Source organism: Bufo bufo, chromosome 2 (assembly GCF_905171765.1).
Source record: "Bufo bufo chromosome 2, aBufBuf1.1, whole genome shotgun sequence".
NCBI lineage: Eukaryota > Metazoa > Chordata > Amphibia > Anura > Bufonidae > Bufo > Bufo bufo.
In genome coordinates this window covers 143,803,221-143,823,536 of record NC_053390.1, presented here as the reverse complement: position 1 = coordinate 143,823,536, position 20,316 = coordinate 143,803,221, and the positions used below count along the sequence as shown (strand labels likewise).

Genomic DNA, 20,316 nt, shown 5'->3' with positions numbered 1-20,316 from the left:
AATGGGAATTAACCGGGTGCTGTCATAGGCTCAAAGAAAAACGATTATCGGTAAGTGTAATCCAATATTTCTCTTTCGCCTATGACAGCACCTGGAGAATAGGCAAGAATTCTATCTAGGGCAGGACCACAGCCTGCAGCACCTTACGGCCAAAGGAAAGACCTTCATTGGAGGGTAGCTGTAGCCTATAGTGCCTAAAAAAAGTATGAGGAGAACTCCAGGTAGCTGCTCTACAAATCTGCTCAATTGAAGCTGAAGCTCTCTCTGCCCATGACGTGGAGACTGATCTTGTAGAGTGAGCCCCAAACACTGAGGGCAAAACTATTCCCTTAGAAGAGTAAGCTAAGGAAATGGCCTGTCTGATCCACCTAGCAATAGACTGAGAAGAGGCAGCGGAACCCTTCCTAGCTCCCTGAAATAAAAGCAACAGACGAGAGCAGGCCATCCAAGGCTGAGTAACTGTCACGGCCTTTGGTTTGCGCTGTGACACTGTTGCCACACTTGCGGTTGCCCGCGGCAATGTGTTGCTGTGAGAGCATGCGTTGCGAGTGTCTCGGCCTTCTGGGTGATTGCCGTGACATGGTTGCCACGCATGCTGTTGCCGGTGGTAAACGTATGGTTTTGTATGCGTGTGTATGCACTTCACCTTTAAGTTGTAGCCTCCCTCTGTCTGGTGCTCTAAGGGTTAACTCCCTGACTGGGTGTGGTCACTTGTGCTTCTTATACCTGTGGCTTTAGGCCAGGAGTCAGTGGTACTCCAGCCTTGGTTGGTGCTGGAGCTCTGCTCCAGTCCAGGGTGTTCCATCTGTCCAGTGAGGGCCACCCTTGTGGTCATACTGTCACGGTGGGGAGTGGGGGAAACCCCCCACCGTGCGGTGTCAAAGGGTAAAAAGGGGATCAGCCTGGCCAAAAGGAGTAAAACGGGAGCCGGTCACCTCCTACAGCGTCCCTAATCCTCTCCCTCACTCCTCACCGTATGAGCGGACCCCGATGGTAGGACAACTCATACTCAGGATTCCTAAAGACCCTAAGTCGCCCTGGTAATCCCTCATCAAGCAGCAGGGAAGAGACGACCTGTTCATCCCAGTCATGGAGGAACAGGAGTCTCTATCTGAGGCCAGGCTGCAAGGAGAGGGGAACAAGCAAAATCAATAACACACTTACCTGCCACAGACACACTGACTGGAACCCGTGCACTAGTGCTGCTGTCCACACCAACATTAAAGGATACAGCACACACCACAAACCACACAGGAACCCAGGACACCCATAGCTGCAATAACACGAGACAGAGGAATGTCTAGCAAACATGCTAGACACCAAACATCACCAGCCATGTAACACAACACAAGACATTCAACACCCGGAACATAACCCACTCCATACAAATAGGGACAGGAAGGGAAGGAGACACTGGGATGCCATTGATGACCACAAGGGTGGCTCTCACTGGAAGATGGAACAACCAGACAGAGCATAACTCCAGCACACACCAAGGCTGGAGTACCACTGACTCCTAGCCTAAAGCCACAGGTATAAGAAGCACAAGTGACCACACCCAGTCAGGGAGTTAACCCTTACAGCACCAGACAGAGGGAGGCTACAACTTAAAGGTGAAGTGCATACACAAGCATACAAAACCATACGTTTACCACCGGCGACAGCATGCGTGGCAACCATGTCACGGCAATCACTCAGAGGGCCGAGACACTGCCACCGCATGCTCTCACAGCAACACTTTGCAGCGGGCAACCGCAAGTGTGGCAACAGTGTCACAGCGCAAACCAAAGGCCGTGACAGTAACCTTCAGATATTGTAAAATACACCTCCTAACGTCTAGGCAATGGAATTCTGATTCTTTCTCATTCTTAGGGGAGGCACTATATCCTGAGAGCAGAGAAAATGAGAAGAGACCTTTGGTAAAAAAGAAGGATCAGGAGAAATCACTACCCGATCAAGATTACCAAATGGGAGGGGGGGGGGACAGCAGAGAGTGCACTGATCTCACTAACTCTACTAGCCGAGGTAATGGCAAGCAGGAAAGCAAGCTTTAGGGAGAGCATCTTTGGGGAGATACCATCAATCGGCTCAAAGGGTTCAGAAGAGAGAGTAGAAAGGACCAAGTTTAAATCCCAAGGAGGGGTTCTGACCTTAGAGACAGGGGATAACTTGGACACAGCTGTAACAAATCTCTTGATCCAGGGATGCTCTGCTAGTCTAAACTCAAACAATGCACTCAAAGCAGATATTTGGACCTTTAAAAGTACTAGGCCTGAGCTTTCTCTTCCAACCTTCCTTTAAGAATTCTAGCACTAGCGGAATGTCAGGAACCTCTAACACATCCACAGGTCTATTGGCGAATCTTAAAAAGGTCTTCCAGACTCTAAGATAGATTTCAGAAGTAACCCTCTTTCGACTGGCCAACAGAGTGTTAACTACCTCATCAAAAAGACCTCTTCTTTTTAAAATCTCCCTTTCAAGAGCCAAGCAGTCAGGTGTAGATTTCTTACTTCTGGGTGAAAGACTAGACCCTGAGAGAGAAGCTCCTGAGACTCCGGAAGCACCCATGGGGTTGCAATTGACATTGAGCTGAGCCAGAAGAACCAGACTCTTCTCGGCCAGAAGTAGGCTATAAACTATTACCATGGCTTCCTCCTCTCTGATCTTTTTGAGCACCCTCGGTAACATCTTTAGGGGGAGAAAGGCATAAAGAAGGCCCTGCCTCCAAGATTAAGTCAATGTGTCCACTGCTTTTGGATGTTCTCCTGGAGATAGGGAATAGAAAACTTCTACCTTTCTGTTTGATCTGGTGGCAAAGAGATCATTCTCCGGAATCCCCCATAATGCTGTGACCTGGTTGAAACCCTCTGATCTAGGGACCACTCTCCCTGGCTTAGATGATGACGACTGAGGAAGTCTGCTTTCACATTGTCCGAGCCTTTTAGATGCACCGCAGAATGAGAAGATAGAGAAGCTACTGCCAGATTGAATATCTGATGGGTGAGAGACATGAGGCCCTGAGACCTCGTACCTTCCTGCCGATTGATATAGGCTACAGCTGTCGTGTTGTCCAAGTAGATCTTTACATTTCTTCCCCCTGATAACGGGAAGGCTCTGTTTCAGAGCTAGCCTGATCGCATTTAACTCCCTGAAATTGTGAGACTGGGATAAAACTCTGCTGTCCCAGCTCCCTTGCAACAGAAGGGACTCCACATGGGCTCCCCAACCGGATGGACTGGCATCTGTAGTCAAAGGAAGAACCGCTTCTCTGATCCACGGATTTTGTAAATCCTTTTACCACCTCAAGGAGCTCGGAGTCTGAGGGGATAGAGAGATCTCGGAGTCTAGAGAGAGTATATATCTGTCCCATTCTTGCAGAATCTGAAGCTGTAGAGTTCTTGAAGGATATTGGGCCGATTCCACTCCGGGAATCGCAGCCGTCATGAGACCCAAAACAGACATGGCTTCTCTTAGGGTGACAGATGGGCGCGAGTGAATCTGATGGACTCTGGACTTGATTAGTAAGACCTTCTGAAGGGGCAATAGACATTTCTGGGCTCTGGAGTCTAGAATCATCCCTAGGAAGCTGCAGCTCTGGCTTGGACGTAAACTGGACTTTTCTAGATTTATCTCCCAACCTAGTTTTTTTAGAACCTCCTTCAACCAGGCAATCTGCCTCTGAAGAGCCTGATACGATTGAGACACGAGAAGAAAGTCATCCAGGTAAGGTATAATGACTATCTTTTTCTCTCTCATGTGAGCCATCATCTCTGAAACGATCTTTGTGAACACCCTCGGAGCCTGTGTAAGCCGAAAGGGTAGGGCCTGAAACTGAAGATGAAGAACTTCCTGCCCTGATTGGACTGCTACCCTCAGAAAGTTTTGATGGCTGGGATAGATAGGGACATGGTAATAAGCATCCCTCAGGTCTACTGTGGCCATAAAGCAGTCCGGAAAAAGATTGCTCACTGCTGACCTGATGGACTCCATACGAAACCTCTCGTACACCAGATACTGATTTAAGCATTTTAAGTTTATTATGGTCCGGAATGAACCATTTAGTTTTTTGACAAGGAATAGGGGAGAGTAAAATCCTTTTGTCACTTCCTGCTCTGGGACCTTTATCAACACTCTTTTCTCTATTAGGGAAAAGACCTCTGTAATGATAGCTGACTGCTTTGTGGGATCTGACCGGTAATCTGTGACCACAAACCTCCCCTCTGGAATGCTCTGAAAGTTTAATTTTAGACCTTCACTTATCACCGAGTTTGTCCAGGTGCTGTCTGAGATCTCCTGCCACTGATGTGCAAAAAGAGACAGACTACCTCCGACAGGGGGCCTGGCGTCATTGGGACAGTTTTTTTGAGGCATCTGACCTGGAAAGAAGAAACCGCTTATTTTTCTTAGTGGGACCAGAAAACTGCTTTGCTCTCTTCTTCCCCTTAAATCTTTCTTTATTAAATCTAGGACGGAAAGACCTGCTAGGGGGTTGACTAGCGGAGGGAAAGTCTTTTTTCCCGTCTGAAGCTTTTTCTAGAAGGTCGTCAAGGACGGGGCCAACCAAAAATTCACCCTGACAAGGGATAGCGCAAAGCTTTGCCTTAGAGGAAGCGTCCCCGTTCCAGCCCTTTAACCAAATAGCCCTACGGGCAGAATTAGATAAGGCCGAAGCCCTAGCGGAGAATCTTAAGGAATCCGCAGAGGCATCAGCCAAGAAATCTAGGGCATTATTTATAATGGGAAAGGAGGTGAGCAACTGCTCCCTAGGGGTACCCCCTTTTATGTGGGACTCTAACTCCCCCATCCATACCTTTAAGGACCTAGCGACAAATGTAGCAGCAATAGCAGGTTTAAAGGCTGCTGCAGAGGCTTCCCATTTCTTATTTAAATAAACCTCTGCCCTTCTGTCCATTGGGTTCTTAAGGGAACCCATATCGTCAAAGGGGAGAGAATTTTTTCTGGACATCTTAGCCACCGGAGCATCCAGCTATGGGGACCTTTCGCAGGGGGCGGAGACTTCTTCATCAAACGGATATTTCCGCTTAACAGAGGAAGGAACGAAAAACTTCCTATCTGGTCTTTTCCATTCCCTGGCAATTACCGCCTGAAGGTTTTTATGTACATCAAAAACCTTCTTCTTTCTAGGACCTAGGCCCTCAAACATAGTCTTGCACTGATTGCTGAGGTCTTTGATCATCCAACCCCATAGTTAGTGTTCTCAGTATGAAACAGCGGTTTTCCTGCGGCCTCGTCCTCAGAAGAATCGTCAGAAGACAAACACTTTCCTTCTTCCTCCAAACCCGAAAGTAAATCGTTGTCACTGGAGGGGGAATCTTTAGATGCGGCAGCAGAAGAAGTACTGGGGCGGCATTTAATCAAACCGCTAACTGACTCTTTGACCTCATCCCTGATCATCTGCTTAATACTGCTTATCAAGGATGGAGCTTCCGCCTCCATTAACTTGCTGACACATCCTTGACAAAGGGGTTTTGCCCATGCTGAGGGTAGCTTCTTTTTACAGACCGTACACCCCCTTTCTTTAGCTCTGGATGTCTTCCTGGAAGACTCCTTAGACACCTAGGCATAAACAAACATGACCCTATGAGCAATACTAAAATCTAAAATCTGCTGGGGAATGACCCCTCTTACCCCTTACTGGGACCGATGTATCATTGGTGGTCTCAGTGCGCTGAACCTGCACCATTCCTTTAGAAGCACAATCAGCCGGAATGGGAAACTCCCAGCTCTTCAATCGTCTTGGCAGTGAGCTGGCTGTGCCTTTTCTCCTCAGCGCGCGCTGCCAGCTCCCTCCCCTTCTGGTCTGCAGCGTAGGATTCCTCCCACCGCTAAACCCGCATGTAGACTGTAGACACATGCGGGCCGGAGGTCGAACATGCGAACACGGCCGCAGAGGTTCGCAGGAGACTCAGAGAGGTAAAAACCTCCCCAGGTCCAGGGAAGGGGACGGAAGGTGAAGGACAGAGACTGCAGCCCAGACTTCAGCAGTGGCTCCCCATGGAGACTTACGCCGCTCGGGGTAACCCTCCTCACCGCATTCATTGCCGGGGCCCCCGCAGCTCTAGGATTGTATTGGCGATCCGATTCCCTCCTGCCTCTTAGGACAGGAAACAGAACTGGAGGTAGAGGGGAGGATCCCTCTTTTAAAATGGCGTTCTGGTTCCTGTTTCCTGTCCAAAGGAGAAGGTGGTCTCTCCAGGGGTGCTGTCATAGGCGAAAAAGAAAAAATGCCACTGGGTTCGTAAACATACACAAAAGAAAGGCACTTTCTAAAATGCATTGTATGTTTAGGAAGTCTTATTTTCATATGGGCCAAAAGGAAACAACTACAGCACTGTGCAAATTAATTGGGACAAACAGTATATGAAAGAGACAAAAGTTATGGTACAAAGTTATAACGGGGAGGATGTGGATCAGCTGTGTCACTTGAGCAGTTTTGACTTGGGGCTACTCCTAAGGGTGTCCTCCCTTTAACTCCTTTACAGGGATCGGGACTCCGCTGCAGAAGAACCATCAGACCACTTCCTCTTGGAGAAGTCTCTGTTCAAGTGACAGCTGACCCACAGGGGCCAAGAGACACGGGTGCGGAGCACTGATGGTCAGGCAAAGACAAAGTCCGGGACAGGCAGAGTATAAACAGTCTGAGCTCAGGGTAAGGACGGAGATCAGGCAAGGGTTAAATACAGAAATCAGGCAGAAGTTGGTACACGGAAAATGCAAGCAAATAAATGGCACACTTTGTGGGAAAATTGCAAACTAAAACCTAACATTCAGGCACCCTCACACAGGTAATACCCTGATAGACCTTCATTTATAAACTTCTAGCAAGAATAACAGAAGAATAGCATAATATAAAGTCAAAAGAATAAATGCTCCAGAAATGTTATTGCATAGGGTATATGATTATTTGCTAGACAGACATGTCAGGATTGGTGATAGGTCCTCATTATTAATTATGAGCTCCTCATTTGGGCCCCTCACCCATTGGAAGGATGAATGCGTCATGACACCCATTCTCCAATTTGGCAAACAGGGTTCATGGTCTCCCAGTGGTTGACAGACCCAGAGAAGGGACCTGCACCTATGAAGCATTTATGACATATCCTGTGCATAGTCCATAAATATTTATGATGGCAATACCCCTCTACATTTCTGTGTGTTTATTCAGTCTTAGGGGTCATTCATAGGACACCCTTCCCCCATATCCTTTTATAGAAGTCTAAAATCATCCTTATCTACTAGTAGCAAGAAAACCACAGAAAGAAGTGTCTATGAACGGTAGAGATGTAAATGTAGAAGAGTGATACCTGAGTATATGAAGTGAAGGATGTCAGGTAAACATTTATGGAAGAGGACATCTTTAACAATGACTCTTACTGGAGAATTTCTAGTGGAGACTTCAGGCTCCTGGTGCACAGAGAAGAGGGACTTGGCTGTCTTTTGTGTGCATGAGTCTTTAGCAGATATCACCCCAAACAGCAGCATAAATACAGAGCTCACACTACATAGCACCACTCTGTGAGCTGCGGACGTCGGATTCATGTCAGCCGTGCAGAAGACCACATCCACACACTGGCCGTGATCCAGCAAGTTTTTGAAATCTGAAATATACCGTGAAGGCTCATCCCTCAAGTCAGGCATCTTTTCTGTGTAAAATAATACAAAGAGCTTATAAGTAACATTAATCATGTCAATAACCAAGTATTTCCTTTGATATGTATTTTTTACAGGGCACTATCTTTTTTGAGTGTAAATTAACTCATATGCAGGCCATTATAAGGGTTATCCACGATTACAAAAAAGGGTCATATTTTCTCTGAAACGTGTCCCTTTAAAGGGTTTCTGTCACCTGAAAAATGGGTATTAAGCTGACTAACATTAGCGATGTGCTAATGTCAACTGAACATAACTATTAGTGCCATCTGCCTGCCACCTGCCACGTTGCCCCAGCTCCTAGAGGCTCCGTTCTCCCACCTCTGGCCACGCCCTGCTACACTAGATTGACAGAGCTAGGCAGCGGTAACCTCCAACTGCCGGCCCTGTGTGCTGGGGAGATCTCGCGCTATTCAGTATTCGGCGCAGGCGCAGTGAGGAAGCTGGCAACCGGCGAGCGCCCTTCATTCATTGCGCCTGCGCCGTATATTGAACAGAACAGCACAGGCGCAAGATTTACACTGCAGACAGGGCCGGAGGTAGGAGACCAACGCCTCCTGGCCAGAGGTGGGAGAACGGAGCCTCTAGGAGCATGGGCAACTCCCTCCCTGCTCCTAGAGGCTAATTAGCATATTATAAAAGTTTGTTTTTCTCAATAACGGCGGCAGGCAGCGAGATGGCGCTAATATAGTTATGTTCAGCTGACATTAGCACATCGATAATGTCAGCCAGCTTAATACCCATTTTTCAGGTGACAGAAAAATGGTGCTGGTAGACAAAACACAAACCAGGTGTGGATAACTATATTAGTCAGCAATATGAGCAGTAATATAACAACAATGACAATCGAAAAAAAGATTTTTATACATGTTCTATGGAAAAAAAACATAAAATATACATACACACATACTCAGTCTCTTGAGTAAATTGTGAGCTTGAGAACTACAGTAGCTAGAACAGCTTAACACAGAGTAAGGCCTCATGCACACGACCACAACGGTCCGCAGCCGTTGTTCCGCTTTCTGTTTTTTTTCGCGGACCCATTGACTTTCAATGGGTCCGTGGAAAAACCGGAAAATGCACTGTTTTGCAGCCGCATCCGTGATCCGTGTTTCCTGTCCGTCAAAAAAATATGACCTGTCCTATTTTTTTGACGGACAGCGGTTCACGGACCTATTCAAGTCAATGGGTCCGTGAAAAAACACGGATGCACACAAGATTGCCATCCGCGTCCGTCATCCTTGTCCGTAGGCTACTTTCACACAGACGGATCCGCTGATCCGTCTGCATAAAAGCTTTTTAGATCGGATTTTGCACTTCGTGAAAACTCAGATCCGACAGTATATTCTAACACAGAGGCGTTCCCATGGTGATGGGGACGCTTCAGGTTAGAATATACTAAAAGAACTGTGTACATGACTGCCCCCTGCTGCCTGGCAGGTGCTGCCAGGCAGCAGGGGGCAGACCCCCCCTCCCCCCCTGTATTTAACTCATTGGTGGCCAGTGCGGCCCCCCCTCCCTCCCTTGTATTTAACACATTGGTGGCCAGTGCGGCCGGCCCCCCTCCCTCCCTTGTATTTAACACATTGGTGGCCAGTGCGGCCGGCCCCCCCCTCCCTCCCCCCCTAATTAAAATGACCGACCCCCCATCATTTGTGGCAGCAGAGAGTTCCGATCGGAGTGCCAGTTTAATCGCAGGGGCTCTGATCGGTTACCATGGCAGCCAAGACGCTACTGCAGTCCTGGTTGCCATGGTTACTTAGCAATTTTAGAAGCATTATACTTACCTGCGATGTCTGTGACAGGCCGGGCGCTCCTCCTACTGGTAAGTGAAAGGTCTGTGCGGCGCATTGCTTATAGCACAGACCTGTCACTTACCAGTAGGAGGAGCGCCGGCCGGTCACAGACATCGCAGGTAAGTATAATGCTTCTAAAATTGCTAAGTAACCATGGCAGCCAGTACTGCAGTAGCGTCCTGGTTGCCATGGTTACTGATCGGAGTCCCATCGATTAAACTGGGACTCCGATCGGAACTCTCCGCTGCCACCAATGATGGGGGGTCGGTTATTTTAATTAGGGGGGGAGGGAGGGGGGGGCCAGCCGCACTGGCCACCAATGTATTAAATACAAGGGAGGGAGGGGGGGCCGGCCGCACTGGCCACCAATGTGTTAAATACAAGGGAGGGAGGGGGGGGCCGGCCGCACTGGCCACCAATGTGTTAAATACAAGGGAGGGAGGGGGGGCCGGCTGCACTGGCCACCAATGAGTTAAATACAGGGGAGGGAGGGGGGGGGCCGCACTGGCCACCAATGAGTTAAATACAGGGGGGGAGGGGGGGATGGGTCTGCCCCCTGCTGCCTGGCAGCACCTGCCAGGCAGCAGGGGGCAGTCATGTACACAGTTCTTTTAGTATATTCTAACCTGAAGCGTCCCCATCACCATGGGAACGCCTCTGTGTTAGAATATACTGTCGGATCTGAGTTTCACGATCTAACTCAAATCTGATGGTATATTCTAACATAGAGGCGTTCCCATGGTGATGGGGACGCTTCAAGTTAAAATATACCATCGGATTGGAGAAAACTCCAATCCGATGGTATAAAAGGGACTCCTGACTTTACATTGAAAGTCAATGGGGGACGGATCCGTTTGCAATTGCACCATATTGTGTCAACGTCAAACGGATCCGTCCCCATTGACTTGCATTGTAAGTCAGGACGGATCCGTTTGGCTCCGTGGATCCTCCAAAAATCAAGGAAGACCCACGGAAGAAAAAAACGGTCACGGAACAACGGAAATCCGTTTTGCGAACCGCAAAAAAAAAAAAAACGGTCGTGTGCATGAGGCCTAATTCAGAGTCAAGGTGGAGGAGGCTGGTTCTTATACGTCTATGAGGTCTAGTGCTTTCTTAAGCCTCATTCACATGTCTGTGTCCGTGCTTAAATCCGTGAAAAAGTGGTCAGTGATGCCTCCATAAAGATGTCCATGAAGGATCCGTGTTTGGTCCGTGCATCCGTTTTTTGCTGTCCGTGTGTCATCCGTGTTTCACTGACCCTGCACAGCTGAATAATAATTTTCAAAGCATCTCTTCCTAATAATTCATGAAACATGGATGGCATACGTGATTTTCATGGACCCATAGACTATAATAGACGTGATGGATCCGTGAACATGGACAAAATAGAGCGTGCATCCGTGCTAAAAACGCTGACCCACAGACCATGGTAAAAAAACTGATGTGTGAATACACACATTAAAATGAATGGGGACGTGTGCTATCTGCGGGGAACACCTACATGGAACACAGACGTGTGAATGAGGCTTTACAGTGGGTAACGAAAAACTCACCCTCACACTGTATATATAGTGGTCCTACTCCCTCCCTTCCCTCGTCACGCCGCCTTTTTGGAAAGTGCAGACTGCGGCATAGAAAAGACACGTGACAAAATTTTGAAGCAGTGGCATTTAAAAAGTCCCAAGCACAGGGTTTGTCTCTAGGTGTAACGGCAACGCCTCCATTGCTCCTAGAGGCTCCTTTGCATATATTAAAACATCATTTTCCTCAGCAATGCGGGCACATATGACCATGGGACTGACACAGATGCCTTCAGCTGCCAAGCGCACATGTAACAGGTCAGACAGTGTCATAGGTACAAATCTGCTGACAGATGCCCTTTAACGATGACAATATTTAACTACATTGATGATTCCTATATAACATACACAGTTTAATAGAAAATGTGGCTAAAATAAAGAGATACTTTACCAGGTTGTCCCAGTTTGGGAGGGTTAACCTTGAGTGCTTGACTCCTCTTTCTTGATTTAGTAGCAGCTGACTTTTGTTTCATAGTCTGCAGTATGTAGTATTCCATCTAGAAATGAAAATACAGCACAATGGTGACATTTGTGGACTGTGTCTGGTGATGCCCTTTCTTCTAGACATGTGCAAGCCACCCAGTTCAAATCCCTCAGATTGGCATATTAATTTTTGCTTCTGTAAAAGTCTGAAAGCAGTAATTAGAAAATTATTTGCCCTTTTATGTGTAAAGGAAAATGCAGTCTGATCTGTAGGCAGCAGGTTATGGAGCAGGAGGCGCTAAGCAGATTGATATGTACTGGAGTTTTGTGGGAAAAGATTTACTATAATTAGTATTTTATTCATCTAACTCTCTCCTGTTTCTGAGCTCAGTAGTTATGTGGGTGATGCTAATCAGTGGCTGGCAATCTGTGCATACACAATCACACAGGTAAAACTCATCACTCAGTAGGAATGCCCACATGGCTCCTTAGCTCAGAACAAGGCCTCATGCACATTACCGTAGCAGGTCCGTGCCCGTATTGAGGCCCGCAATATACGGGCACTGGAATGGGTCCGCAATCCAGAACATACGGTGCGGTGCGAAACAGAGGCACGGATCAGAAGCCGATGGAAGCACTATGGAGTGCTTTCATGGGTTTTCTGTCCGTGTCTCCGCACCGCAAAAAAGTAGGGCATAATCCCTGACAAGCAGAGAAGAGGATGAGGCAGCACTCAGTGTTGTGAAGTAACTTGTCTTGCTTTAAAACAAAACATGCAATGCAACAGCTCTCTGCAAACCAAATAAAGTACAAAAATGTATAATAATTGCTAGTGCTATACTTATAAATTAGAGATGCTTGGCAAATCATTTTGTAAAAAATTATTTGAGCCCGTCTGCCGCACGTCAAGGCGATCTCTGTAAGATGAGTTCCTAACACTAAATTCTACCTGTTATGTGCCATGTCGGCTACCATACAATTCAGGGATTGTAGGTTCCACATGCGCATTGGGATGTGCTGACTGACCCCCTTTTTCTTTGCAGTTTGTACTGGAGGTTCGGCTGACATCTCAGTCGTGCACTCCTGACCAGCTCGTCTGCCCCATAGGCTGATTTTAATTAGTGTGAGTATATAGCCTGGCCTGCTCTCCTTCATTCACTGGAAGCCATTTGGCACCAGGAGAGATATAGTGTGGACTCTCATTGCATTCTTTGTTGGCTTTTTGGCACCAGGAGTGGTGTGGAGTGGGCCCGGCATGCATGTTGGTACCTGCATTCCTTGGATATAATGGAGGCCATTGTGGCACCAAAAATGACAGAAATTAAAGCAGGCCCAGCATGCATGTGGAACCTACACTCCCTGAATTGTATGGTAGCCGTCATGGCACATAACAGGTAGAATTTAGTGTTAGGAACCCGTCTTACAGAGATCGCCTTGACGTGCGGCAGACGGGCTCAAATAATTTTGTACAAAATGATTTGCCAAGCATCTCTAATTTATAAGTATAGCACTAGCAATTATTATGCATTTTTGCACTTTATTTGGTTTGCAGAGAGGTGTTGCATTGCATGTTTTGTTTTACAGTGTTGTTTTCAGCCATAGCAACGTGCCCCTGCGCATTGGGATGTGCTGACTGACCCCCTTTTTCTTTGTAACTTGTCTTGCTGTCTGATTAGGTCAAGTTTTGTGTGTACTAATAGGATGGTGGCCATTTTATTTCTCCTAATGATTGCTCCCTAGGCAAAACAATCCATTATATCAAATGAAAGGAATTTAGGAATATATTTATCGTATAATAAATAAATATTTAAGTATTTTTATTTTCTTAATTCCCAGAGAACCCCTTTAACCATTTACCCCCCCCCCCCCCCGACCAAGCCTCATTTTGTGAATCTGACGTGTCACTTTATGTGGCAATAACTTTGGAATGCTTTTACTTATCCAAGCCGTTCTGAGATTATTTATTTATTTAAACCCCTCAATATGTATTACCCTGATTCTGCAGTTTACAGGAACACCCCACATGTGATCGTGTACCGCTGTATGGGCAAGGCAAGGAGAACCATATGTTTTTGGAGGGCAGATTTTGCTGGAATAGTCTTTGGGCGCCATGTTGCATTTGAAGAGATCCTAAGGAACCTTTACAGTGAAAACACCTAAAAAGTGACCACATTTTGGAAACAACACCACCTAAGGATTTATTTTTTAAGGGCTGTAGTGAGCACTTTGACCTAACAGGCATTTCATAGAATGTATAACCTTTATAACAAATTGGTTGTGAAAATGAAAAAAAAATTTTTTATTTTTTTTACAAGGCCCAAACTTTCTTTTTCACAAAGGATAACAGGAGAATATCATCACACAATTTGCTACTCATTTTCTCTTGAGTACAGAAGTACCCCACTTGTGGTCATAAACTGCTCTTTGGGCATATGTCAGGGCTCAGAAGGGAAGGTGCAGCATCTGGATTTTCTAACATAGAATTTGCTGAATTTTTTTTAAGAGCCATAACTTTTTTGTTTTTGTTGACTGAGCCGTGTGGGGGCTTATTGTTTGCAAGACAAGCTATAGTTTTTATTAGCACCATTTTGGGGTACATTTGGCTTTCTGATTGCTTTTTATCTCATTTTATGGGAGGTGAGGTGGGCAAAAATTTAAATTCTGTCAGTGTTTTTTTATTTTTATTCTTTATGAGGTTCACCATGTGGTATATATGACATGATCACTTTATTCTGAATGTTGAGATAATGGTAATACCAAATTTATATATATTTTTTATGTTTTGCTATTTTTGCATAATAAAATCTAAAAATAAAAATCTGTTATCGCCATATACTAACATCCAGAACATTTATATTTTTCTGCCAGACTCTTTTATGACCTGATATTGGGTTTTTTGGGAGGTGAGGTGCCTGTTTTGGCGTATTATTATTTTTTTTTAGAACGTTCACCTGATGGGGTAGATCATGTGATACTTTTATAGAGCCAGTCATTGAAGACCTGGCGATACCAAATATGTATATATTTTTTTCAGTTTTGTGTCACCACTTTCTTTGCGGGATGAGGAGAGGTTTTCATTAGACCATTTTATGGTTCATAAAACTTTGATTTGATTGATTCTTTTATATATATATGAGGTGAAGTGACCAAAAAATTGCTGTTTTGGCATCATTTTCTTTTTTTTTTTTTACGGCTTTAGACTGATGGGGTAGGGTAGATCATGTGATATTGCAAGCCAGTCGTTACAGACACAGCAATACCAAATATGTCTATTTTTTTCAGTGTTACACAATAAGAGCATTTTTGAAAAAAATACCATATATGTCTATTTTATTTTTTTTTTTTACATTTTTTAAATGACTTGAGTAGGGGAAAGGATGCTTTTCTTTGGCAGTGGCCTTCTCCTGGGAGTACAAATAAAATTTAATGAATCTGATCATCTGTCAGGGGAGAGTTGGGCGCTCCCCATACACATAGATTGTTGGCAATTCCCAAAGAAAACTAAGGGTCAGCCAGCAATACTAGAATGTGTATGGGGACCTTTGCACACACTCTACTGAAGCAAAATGGTAGTCTTCATTAAACATGTTCTATCTGGAAAGTTGCTTAATTTTGCATTTAGGAAGCAATAAAATAAATCAGTGTAAGGGCTCATGCACATATTTTCTTTCCGTGTCCATTCCGTTTCTTTTGCGGACCGTATGCGAAACCATTCATTTCAATGAGTCCGCAAAAAAACGGTAGTTACTCAGTGTGTATTCCGTTTCCGCATGTCCGTTCAGCAAAAAAATAAAACATGTCCTATTATTGTCCGCATAGTGGACAAGGATAGGACTGTTCTATTAGGGGCCAGCTGTTCTGTTCCACAAAATACACTATGCACACATACGTTATCTGTATTTTTTGCTAACTACAAAATACATACGGTCGTGTGCATGAGCCCTTAACTTTATCCAGTATGGATAATGGATGGATGGATCCAATAACACAAACATGCCTTGAAAAAAGAATATTGTGGTTTCACAATCTCATTATCACAAAAGTTCTGTCCCAGGCTAGACAGCACCGTCAGTCGGCATTTTTTTCTTGGAATTAATTGTTGAGAGTCATTGTGTTCCATAGAAAGTCATGCTGTGCACTGCCTAGCACTACAGATAGCTGTATACACCCCAGTGTGGTGACTGCTTGGCTGCCTTTCTGTGTACTGATTTCTTGCAAGCTTGTACTTTATGTTCTCCATAAGTAATGGATTCAAGTGTAGAGTTTGAAGAATGAATCATATTTTCTCTTTGCAAATCATGCAATTTTTTTACTAACAATTTACGGTACCCACAAATCGTGTTCAGAAATTGCATGTTTTAAGATGGCTTGTACAGTAGGTGGACTATCAGTCTCCAATATAATATATCTGCAATCTAGAAAGATACAGCACATCTAGTTTGTCTGTGGTTTTTGTTACAGCCCCAAAGCACAGTTCAGTGTGGAGTAGATAATAGGACATAGGACTATAAAGAACAAATTATCAAGCGGTATATATCAATTACGTGTGACTCTATGTGACCCAGGGGCGAAACTCTTCAAAGGGTCCGATTGCAGGGACCCTACCACCTTGTTGACAACTGGATGACTCTTTTTAGCAAATAAAAAAATGGCAGCACATCTGACTTGAGGAATAAAACAAATACTTTATGTATGTTTATATGGAACGTTTCTGCCATATTACATTAGGCCTTTCTCAATATGACTGTTGGAAATAGGGTTATTTTGTCCAGATACAAAATGTCAAAGATGTTTCCCACTGCAGCCATCTGTCACAAAAGGAAATACGTTAGAAAACTCTACCACTTACCACTCCTCCAAAGTATTTAGCAACATTTCTAGGATACAGGTTAGGCAGTTCTAAGTATGTCGCGCCGAGTCCTATGTCTTTGGCAAGTTGAAGACCTTCTAAGGGAGAAACACATACCTCTCTATCTGAGGTACACATGGGGCAGATGCAGGATGGTCGATCTAAAGAATGAAGAACATTAATCCATGAATGATGACTGTCTCACATTTTCTATCATATCATTGAAGTGCAGACAGCTAATTACCTTCCTGTTTTCTTAAACTGAACCTGACATGAGAAATTAGCTCCTCAAACCTCCAGCAGCCCGCTTTCCACTGGGGTGAAAAGTTCCTAATTATGTCTTTCTACTTTTTGGCAGTTTTGAGGAAAATAAAATTCAAGCCCTGGATTCCGGTGTCTGTATAAAGTCATGAGGGTGGAGCTGCTGTTCGAAAAGTCATACAGGCTGGTCCCACTCCAGCCTTGATTGACATTCAGCACCCCGGGTATGTCATCACATGATACCTCCAAAGGCATGTGGGATCTGTGAAATGTTCAGATGAAGTGAAGGACATTGATGCTTGTGATGATGTACTGTACTTTGCCTGTAGGACATCCATCAAGCCAGGAGGAGTAGCTGTATCACCGACTTTTCAAAGAGCTGCTCCACCCAGTGACATTATACAGACTTGGAAAACCAGGGTTTAAAGTTTGATTTCTTCAAGACATCATTATGATCCTGCCACCTCCTTGGATAACAGGTCGTTGGGGTGTGGGGCCTAAATTTATAAGACAGGTTCCCTTCAAAGGGAACCTGTCAGGTTCCTAATGCTGCCCACAGTGGCTGCAGACTCCTTGCTGTAGTGCTAGCCATGAACTGCGCAGTGAGGGCAGCATTAGGACCTGATGTATTCCCTCTAAAGAGGACCTATCACCTCTTCTATGTCAGTTTTAGTAACTACTTACATACCCCATGAAATAACCATTTTGGAGCATCTATTCTTATGACTCTATGTTGTGACATTCCTCTATTATTTGTAGTAGACGTTATGAATTGCTAGCAGATTGTCGTAAAGGTACTGATGGGTGTTACCAGTTGGAGGGGTGTCCCTGCACAATCTGTCACCAGCACCACTGATTGGAAAGACACAGAGTCAGACACGCCCGCCACTGGTAACGCCCAGCAGTACCTTTACTGCTGACTGCTGGCAATTTATTAGAAAACTTCTAGCAGGAATTATACAGGAAAGGCACAGCATAGAGCCATAATAGAGGCTCTAGAATTGGTTTTGCATGAGGAATACAAGTAGTTAATAAATTGACGTGAGGAGAGGTGACCACAACCTCAAGTTACACAATCGACAAGCCCACCTGTTTTTTCATATTTGTACAATCACTACACACAGTTTTTCCACATAGAATTAGACGGGTATGGTGATGGGCATGTCATCACTAAAACCAAAACATTATGTAATGGCAACAATGGAGGGGAGGATAGGAGCAGTGGTGCCAAAACGGAGGGGGTTTGAGAAGGTGAGAATAATTAGATATATAGATAGAAGATATAAAGATAGATAGATAGATAGATAGATAGATAGATAGATAGATAGATAGGACATAGATATTAGATAGATAGACAGATAGATAGATAGATAGATAGAACATGAATAATAGATAGATAGATAGATAGATAGATAGATAGAACAAACAAAGAATGGCAGCAGCACAGTCAATAGTGAGAGTGGGTGCAATCCCTCCTGAACTTCAGGCAAAAATCCATAGACAATATCCAATAGTAAATTATGAGGCAGCACTCCAGTGTCTGTGAAGGGTGTTAGACCTGTTTATTAGTCGCAACGTTTCAGCCCAGCACAATGAGGTCTTTGTCAAGCCTTAGATAGATAGATAGATATTAGATAGTTAAATAGATATGTAACACCCCAGATTGGTGTTACCACTTCTGCACCTTGCGACTATCTCTATTGGTCTAACCTCATGTCATTTTAGGCATTTATTCCAGGTCCTCCACAATGTGCATCTATAATATTGTTTGCAACTGTTATGTTCACGTCTAATGTGCCTTTTTCACCAGCAGGTGGCAGCAAATATGGCAGAGCTATCTTAGATAGACTGGAACCTTCCATTCCAGTCTAACCCCCCTCTGGAGAGAAGTGGGCGAGTCCTACTTCCTGCAGGAAGGGTGGGGCAGAAGTCCAGTTAGTCTCTAGGGGACAGGTGTGCAGGGGCACGTCTCTGCTGGACGTGCCCAAGCCAGCCAGAGCACCCTAAGCTCTGCTGGCCATGGAGACCGAAGCTTAGAGCCTCAGGAGCCAGGAGGAAAGTTCCCTGGCCTAATTTAGAGACAGACCATACAAAGAGAAGTGCACCATACAAGAAGAAGCAAAGTCATACAGTCAGCCTGTCACTACAGCAGAGCCAGAGAGAGACAGATGTAGCAGAGTGGAGTTTGCCTGCCAGTTTTAATGATAAAGCCTGCTGGGACCAAGACAAAGTCTGTAAACAGATTTGGAGAAAGTTTATGCAAAGTAAAGCTGCTGTTTAACTACATACAAGGTCTGGACTCAATCTTTCTTTCGAATCCCTCAATTATTCCCCCTATTTATTGCTTCAGAGCTAAAGCCTGTGGTCCAGCAGTATCCAGGGGGAGCACCATGACACATAAAGAGACATTTTAAGTCGCACTACACCCCTCGGCATTCCTACACCTGGGACGTGTTATATAGAGGGCCCTAGGGAAAGGCGCCCGTTGCAGATAGATAGATAGACAGATAGATTTTAAAAAACTTAGATTCTCAACCAAAAAGAAGCATATATACAAAGTCTATACTCATGTTCGATGTTATGATTTACAGCTGAGAAAACTGCAAGTTAGCTATGAGGCTTGGTAAAGATTAACTTCACATACACTTTGGCCCAAAGACCTTCAGGTATTTATGCTGCCTTCTAAATATGTGATAAGAGATTATGAAAGACAATACATATAACTTTACTAACACTGTTTTTGACAGGGATATCCTGGAAGGTGTTTATTAAGAGACATTCTTTGTTGGATGGAGCTAGACACATAGGAATGTCTCTGTGTGAAAGACGATAATGAAATATAAGAAGCCCTTATAGAAAAATTTCCTAATACACACTTTATGAGACATTTTGGAAGCACAAGATACTGTTGCCACTGTTGATCAGACAATTTACAGGATCATTAAGGACACGTTCACACAGTTTATTTTTTTTTACCCAGATTGTGGTCATTTTTTTTATCATGAGCAGAAATCAATTCCTGCAGCAGAAATCCAAGGATTTCTGTCGCAGGTTCCACAGCAAAAATACACCTTGGATTTTTCTGACATGTTTCAGCTACGTGAACGTGACCTCACAATGGTACACTGAAGTGCCTATTGATTAAGTATGACAAAATGGAACAACTGTGAGGAACACTGCAGCACGACCCTGAAATTGGTGATTTTTGGCACAATTGTGGTGCTCTACACATAAGAAATTCTCCCCTGTTGTGTTATTCCATTACTTACATACAGCAGCTTCAGGTTGTAGCATTATAGGCTGTCCCTTATGCCAGAAGTGGTTATGGGCTTTGTATTGATCTGCCAGCTCAAACAATTTCAGTAAGTAACATAGTAATATAGTTTATAAGGCTGAAAAAAAAGACATCTGTCCATCCAGTTCGGCCTGTTATCCTGCAAGTTGATCCAGAGGAAGGCAAAAAAAAACAACTGTGAGGTAGAAGCCAATTTTCCCCACTTAAGGGGGGAAAAATTCCTTCCCGACTCCAATCAGGCAATCAGAATAACTCCCTGGATCAACGACCCCTCTCTAGTAGCTATATCCTGTAATATTATTACGCTCCAGAAATACATCCAGGCCCCTCTTGAACTCTTTTAGTGAACTCACCATCACCACCTCCTCAGGCAGAGAGTTCCATAGTCTCACTGCTATTACCGTAAAGAATCCTCTTCTATGTTTGTGTACAAACATTCTT

The 20,316-nt window shown here is 44.6% G+C and overlaps 1 protein-coding gene across 1 annotated transcript in view; it reads right to left on the bottom strand.

Moving 5' to 3' along the window:
- The window catches only part of RHOBTB3 (Rho related BTB domain containing 3), a 110,147-nt gene that overhangs the window by 53,209 nt on the left and 36,622 nt on the right, over window positions 1–20,316 (bottom strand). Inside the window, exons 4-6 of the mRNA XM_040421554.1 lie at window positions 16,320–16,480; window positions 11,439–11,544; window positions 7,326–7,664 (exon numbers count right to left, since the gene is read on the bottom strand). Coding sequence (XP_040277488.1) covers window positions 7,326–7,664; window positions 11,439–11,544; window positions 16,320–16,480 — 606 coding nt within the window. The remainder of the gene's footprint in view (window positions 1–7,325; window positions 7,665–11,438; window positions 11,545–16,319; window positions 16,481–20,316) is intronic.